Source organism: Zingiber officinale, chromosome 1B (genome assembly GCF_018446385.1).
Source record: "Zingiber officinale cultivar Zhangliang chromosome 1B, Zo_v1.1, whole genome shotgun sequence".
Classification (NCBI taxonomy): Eukaryota; Viridiplantae; Streptophyta; class Magnoliopsida; order Zingiberales; family Zingiberaceae; genus Zingiber; species Zingiber officinale.
In genome coordinates this window covers 10,451,567-10,458,688 of record NC_055986.1, presented here as the reverse complement: position 1 = coordinate 10,458,688, position 7,122 = coordinate 10,451,567, and the positions used below count along the sequence as shown (strand labels likewise).

The 7,122-nt window shown below is 40.3% G+C and overlaps 1 protein-coding gene across 1 annotated transcript; it reads left to right on the top strand.

Annotated features, from left to right (window-relative positions):
* Positions 1 to 293: 293 nt before the first annotated feature.
* Positions 294 to 2,778, top strand: LOC122039947 (pyruvate decarboxylase 1-like). The gene is made up of 6 exons (XM_042599378.1): positions 294 to 812; positions 884 to 1,047; positions 1,123 to 1,773; positions 1,847 to 1,967; positions 2,217 to 2,405; positions 2,486 to 2,778. Exons 1-6 carry the CDS (start codon positions 294 to 296, stop codon positions 2,654 to 2,656), a joined length of 1,815 nt encoding a protein of 604 aa, XP_042455312.1. The 3' UTR covers positions 2,657 to 2,778.
* Positions 2,779 to 7,122: the final 4,344 nt, after the last annotated feature.

Here is a 7,122-nt window from a genome sequence, read left to right as displayed (position 1 = left end):
AACCGCCTTACATTTAAATTTAAGTTCTTAAAAAATAAATTAAATTAAATTAAATTTAAATAATTTTTTTTATTATATTATTAAATAAATTTAAATACGTATTCGACCTGGCTAGCTTACAGCCGGCCCTTGAACGTGAACAACGCCTCTGTATTTTTCCCCATTTTATAAATTTAAATGTTTTTGATCATGTATAAATACTAACTTCGTTCAGCAGGAATAGCACAAATCGAAGCAGAAGCGAAAAAAAATTGAGATTTTTCAGGCGGTCCTTCTTGAGAAGATCGGCGGCAATGGACGCTAAGATTAATGGGTCTGTCGACGCGGCGGCGGAGCCGACAGCGAACAGCGTGTTCGGCAGCCCTCCGGCAGCGCACTGCGATCACATCGCACCTTCGACGACCGCGCCGGAGGCCAATTTAGGCCGCCACCTCGCGCGCCGCCTCGTGCAGGTGGGTGTCCACGACGTGTTCTCCGTCCCCGGCGACTTCAACCTCACCCTCCTCGACCACCTCATCGCCGAACCCGGCCTCCGCCTCGTCGGCTGCTGCAACGAGCTCAACGCCGGGTACGCCGCCGACGGCTACGCCCGCGCCCGGGGTGTCGGAGCGTGCGTAGTCACTTTCACCGTAGGCGGCCTCAGCGTGATCAACGCCATCGCAGGCGCCTACAGCGACAACCTCCCAGTAATCTGCATCGTCGGAGGCCCCAATTCCAACGACTACGGCACCAACCGCATTCTCCACCACACCATCGGCCTCCCCGACTTCTCGCAGGAACTCCGCTGCTTCCAGACCGTCACTTGCTACCAGGTAAAATTTGAATCTTTAGCTCTTCTCGAACCTCAAATTGGAATATTGTGGCCATTGAAATGTACATGCAGGCGGTGGTGAACAACCTCGAGGACGCTCACGAACTCATCGACACCGCCATCTCCACCGCGCTCGAGGAGAGCAAGCCCGTCTATATCAGCATCAGTTGCAACCTCGCCGCTGTTCCTCATCCCACATTTAGCCGCCGGCCCGTCCCCTTTTCGATCGCCCCAAAGTAATTAAACATCTTGTTAATTAATAACAGATGCAGAGCAATTCAGCGTGTCATGTTTTGTTCTATGGACGGCAGGTTGAGCAACGAGATGGGTCTGGCGGCGGCGGTGGAGGCGACGGCGGAGTTCCTGAACAAGGCGGTGAAACCGGTGATCATCGGCGGGCCCAATATCCGCGTCGCGAAGGCCGGGAACGCCTTCATGGAGTTGGCGGACACGTGCGGCTACCCAATCGCGGTGATGCCGTCGGCGAAGGGGATGGTGCTGGAGCACCACCCCCGGTTCATCGGCACCTACTGGGGCGCCGTCAGCACGGCGTTCTGCGCCGAGATCGTGGAGTCCGCCGACGCATACATTCTCGTCGGCCCGATCTTCAACGACTTGACCTCCGTGGGATACACGTTGCTTCTCAAGAAGGAGAAGGCCATCGTGGTGCAACCGGATCGCGTGGTGGTGGCCAACGGTCCCGCCTTCGGCTGCGTGCTCATGAACGACTTCCTCCGGATGCTCGCCAAGCGGCTGGAGAAGAACACCACCGCCTACGAGAACTACCGACGTATCTTCGTCGCGGACGGAATGCCTTTAAAGTGTGCGCCAGAGGAGCCTCTGCGGGTGAACGTGCTGTTCCAGCACATACAAAAGATGCTCTCCGGCGACACCGTCGTCATCGCCGAGACCGGCGACTCCTGGTTTAACTGCCAAAAGCTGAAGCTCCCGGAAGGCTGCGGGTATAATTATTAAATTAATCGAGCTCATTCTCAATCCAATTCTACCAATTAATACACATATATTCTTGACTAGGTACGAGTTCCAGATGCAATACGGATCCATCGGTTGGTCGGTCGGCGCAACTCTGGGCTATGCGCAGGCCGCGAAGGGGAGGAAGCGTGTCATCGCCTGCATCGGCGACGGAAGCTTTCAGGTACTTCCAAAATCGACCTAGCATCCTACCTGGTTTAATTGTCTTAAAAAATTTATCCGATTGAGATCAATTCATTTGAACATTTATGCTACCAATAGAAGCAAAGGATATTGACCGTACAAGCCTGAAAACAGGGTAAAAATTAAAAAACGAAAGTCAACTAGACAATAAGAGATATGGTAAAGCAAACAATAGATAGACTATACATTGCTAATGTTCACAAGTTAATTACATGCATGGAACTTGCAGATGACGGCGCAGGATGTGTCGACGATGCTGAGGTGCGGGCAGAACAGCATCATCTTCCTCATCAACAACGGCGGCTACACGATCGAAGTGGAGATCCACGACGGGCCGTACAATGTCATCAAGAACTGGGACTATGCTGCCCTGGTCGACGCCATCCACAACGGAGACGGCGAGTGTTGGACCACCAAGGTGAACTCGATCGCTCGCTGCTACAGCTACAAAATTTAATTAACATGAGCTTACGTCGACCATGAGCTCTGCGGGTGCAGGTGCGCTACGAGGAGGAGCTGAAGGAAGCGATCGCGACGGCGCTGGGCCCGAAGCAGGACTGCCTGTGCTTCATAGAGATCATCGTGCACAGGGACGACACCAGCAAAGAGGTGCTCGAGTGGGGCTCCAGGGTTGGCTTCGCCAACAGCAGGCCGCCAAATTCTCAATAATCTTAATAAAGCTCGAAGTGGGTCCAAGAATTTGCTCAAATAATCTAGCTATTTTATGGCTTCATCAGATAAATAAAAATAATGCATGATATTTTATATCTTAACTATAGTTCTATAATATGTACACGCTCTTAAAAGATTGTGAAATTGATATATTTCGTCCACTTTATTAAATATTAATTTCATCGAAACTTTTTTTTTATAGCTATAATATAACTCCCCGGGGCTATGGTGATAGGGTATTCAGGTTGTGATCATTTAAAGTGAAAATGAGATATGGTAATAGGATATTCAGGTTGTGATCATTTAAAGTGAAAATGAGATGAAAATACAGGAGAGCTAGACTCATCCTAAGGGGAACTCGAATCCCACTTGACCCATGTGTTCATCCCCAAAAATTCAAGTTTGATTAAATATCAATTTAACACACTCAATCTTAGATCTCATCCACTATAAAAGAACACTAATTTAGGGACAAAATTTTGGAACAAAGATAATTCGTCCCAAAATTAGGATAAATTTAGCGACAAAAATAAATATCGACCCAAATTTCCAACGAAATTTACAACAAAAATATTTCGTTTCAAGTTGGCAACAGAAAAATATTTCGTTGCTAAATTTGTCCCCAAATTTGGGACGAATAACATATTCGTCCCAAATTTAGGGACGAATCCTGGATTCAACCCAAAATTGAAAATATTTAAAAAAAAAAAAAAAAACACGGAGGGCTTATATATTGACCTAGAGATATCAAAATTTTATGAAATAAATTTATATGGATTCATATTATTGTCATGATCATAAATATACCATCATCCATAATTTCTAATTAATATTTTGAGAGATTCAATTTTCTAAATCAAATTAGGTCATATTAGGATAAAAATTTCAAACAATCAATATATTTGGTCAAAAATATTTATAAATATATATTTACGATCAAAACAATGATATGAACACATAGAAACTTGTTTCATGAAATTCTGATGTCTCTAGGTCGATATGTAAGCTTTACGATTTTTCTTCTTTTTTTTTTAAACTTTTGGGACGAATCTTGGATTCGTCCCAAAATTTGGGACGAATCTTGGACGAATCCAAGATTGGTCCCCAAATCTGGGACGAATCTAGGATTCGTCCCAGAATTGAGAATATTAAAAATAAAAGAAAAAAACACGAAGGGCTTATATATTGACCTAGAGACATCAGAATTTCATGAAATAAATTTCTATGGATTTGTATTATTGTCCTGATCGTAAATATACCATCATCCATAATTTTTAATTAATATTTTGATAGATTCAATTTTTTGAATCAAATTAGGTCAAATTAGGATAAAAAAATTGAAACAATCAATATATTTGGTCAAAAATATTTATAAATATATATTTAAGATCAGGACAATGATATGAACGCATAAAAACTTGTTTCATAAAATTATGATATCTCTAGGTAGATGTTTTTAAAAACATATATAGTTTACGACTAACTTAAAAGTTATTATGCAACGCATGTTAGTAGATAAGTGACGGAAACCTTAAATTTAAACATAGAGATATCAGAATTTCATGAAATAAATTTCTATGTATTCATATTATTGTCCTGATCGTAAATATACCATCATCCATAAATTTTAATTAATAATTTGAGAGATTCAATTTTTTAAATCAAAATAGGATAAAAAATTTAAACAATCAATATATTTGGTCAAAAATATTTATAAATATATATTTACGATCAGGACAATTATACAAACACATAGAAACTTGTTTCATGAAATTCCGATATCTCTAGGTCGATATGTAAGCCTTACGATTTGTTTTTTTTTTTTTTTAAAGTTTGGGATGAATCCTGGATTCGTCTCAAATTTTGGGACTAATCCAGGATTCGTCCCCAAATCTGGGACGAATCCAGGATTCGTCCCAGAATTGAGTATATTAAAAATAAAAGGAAAAAACATGGAGGGCTTATATATTGACCTAGAGACATCAGAATTTTATGAAATAAATTTCTATGGATTCATATTATTGTCTTGATCGTAAATATACCATCATCCATAATTTTTAATTAATATTTTAAGAGATTTAAATTTTTAAATCTAATTAGGTCAAATTAGGATAAAAAATTCAAACAATCAATATATTTGCTCAAAAATATTTATAAATATATAATTACGATCAGGACAATGATACTAACACATAGAAACTTGTTTCATGAAATTCTGATATCTCTAGGTCGATATGTAAGCCTTACGATTTGTTTTTTTTTTTTTAAAGTTTGGGACGAATCCAGGATTCGTCCCAGAATTGAGAATATTAAAAAAAAAAAAGAAAAAAAAACACGGAGGGCTTATATATTGACCTAGAGACATCGGAATTTCATGAAATAAATTTCTATGGATTCGTATTATTGTCCTGATCATAAATATACCATTATCTATAATTTTTAATTAATATTTTAAGAGATTTAAATTCTTAAATCAAATTAGGTCAAATTAGGATAAAAAATTCAAACAATCAATATATTTGGTCAAAAATATTTATAACTATATATTTATGATCAGGACAATGATATAAACGCATAGAAACTTATTTCATAAAATTCTGATGTCTCTACGTCGATATGTAAGCTTTACGATTTTTCCTTTTTTTTTTAAACTTTTGGGACGAATCCAGGATTCGTCCCCAAATCTAGGACGAATCTAGGATTCGTCCCAGAATTGAGAATATTAAAAATAAAAGAAAAAAAAAACACGAAGGGCTTATATATTTACCTAGAGACATCGGAATTTTATGAAATAAATTTCTATAGATTTGTTTTATTGTCCTGATCTTAAATATAACATCATCCATAATTTTTAATTAATATTTTGAGAGATTCAATTTTTTAAATCAAATTAGGTCAAATTAGGATAAAAAATTCAAACAATCAATATATTTGGTCAAAAATATTTATAAATATATATTTACGATCAGGACAATGATACGAACGCATAGAAATTTGTTTGATAAAATTCTGATGTCTCTAGGTAGATGTTTTTTAAAACATATATAGTTTACGACTAAATTAAAAGTTGTTATGCAACCCATGTTAATAGATAAGTGACGGAAACCTTAAATTTGGACCTAGAGATATCAGAATTTCATGAAATAAATTTTTATGGATTTATATTATTTTCCTGATCATAAATATACCATCATCCATAATTTTTAATTAATATTTTGAGAGATTCATTTTTTAAAATCAAATTAGGTCAAATTAGGATAAAAAATTCAAACAATCAATATATTTGGTCAAAAATATTTATAAATACATATTTACGATCAGAACAATGATACGAACGTATATAAACTTGTTTTATGAAATTCCGATATCTCTAGGTCTATATGTAAGTCTTTCAATTGTTTTTCTTTTTAAAAAAATTTTGGGACGAATCCATCTATTTGTCCCAAATTCTGGGATGAAATTGGCAACAAAACTTGTTTGATGCAAAAAAACCCTAGATCTAATATCTTTTGGCTCTAGTTTCCTTTGTTTCTTTTCGTCTCTGTCCCTTACCCTTCGTCTCTGCCACTGCGACCTTCCCAGATCTGCGCTCATTTCGACGGCATCTTTGTACTCCGGCGGCGGCGTTGATCTCCGACGGTGGAACCCTGTGTAGGTATGCATCTTCTATCTCGGCCTCTCCCATGCATCTCCCCTTTCCCCTCTATGGCCGCGCGGACGGTGTCACCCGCGGGTGGCTGCCGGCTAGCGCGAGTGGCCGCCGGCAGGCGCGAGTGGCCGCAGGTGGCTGCGGAGAGGCCCGAGTCGTCGCGCCTGAGCGTGGCCTGGCCTAGTCGCCTCTCCTGGCCGAGTCGGCGCGCCTGGCTGCGCCTGTCCGTGGATGCCGGCAGGCGCGAGTCGCCGCGCCTGGCCGTGGCTGCTAGCAGGCGGGAGTCGACGAATCCTGGCGTGGGCTGCTGTGGGTGGGCGAGTCACCGCATTTGGTTGGAGGTGGCCGCTTGACCGGCCTTGGCAGTCACTGGCCAAATCTGGCCGTGACGGGGCGTGGCCGCTGCTGCACACGTAAGGTGGCAGCGGCTGCCCACTGTGGCCGCTGTCGGACGCTAGGAATGCGGCTGCCCATGCTGGCCGTGGATGCCCCCGGATGGCCGCGGCTGCCCCCGCTAAGCATGGCAGCATGGAAATTAATATTGTATACATTTTTATTTAAAATTTGAAAGTTGCTCTTATAATTCATTGTGTTATTTTTTGCAGGTCTCGATCAATTTGCCGTGATATCAGTGTACGATCAGGACAACCATTTTTGTTCACATCTTTTCGGTATTCCTAAGTACATTAATATACATTTTCTTATCTGTATATTAAGTTAACTTTAAATAATTAGGTTATAGTTGGGTGTTTAATTGTGTTCCTTCATTTTGATCTGATGTTCTTTGTTGCTTAGTCTTCAATGATAAGATTTA

Excerpts from the sequence above, each read along its gene's own strand:
- LOC122039947 (XM_042599378.1), top strand. The coding sequence starts at position 294 with ATGGACGCTAAGATTAATGGGTCTGTCGACGCGGCGGCGGAGCCGACA. Across the intron at positions 813-883 it reads AGACCGTCACTTGCTACCAG|GCGGTGGTGAACAACCTCGA; the intron begins GTAAAATTTGAA and ends ATGTACATGCAG. Across the intron at positions 1,048-1,122 it reads CCCTTTTCGATCGCCCCAAA|GTTGAGCAACGAGATGGGTC; the intron begins GTAATTAAACAT and ends TATGGACGGCAG.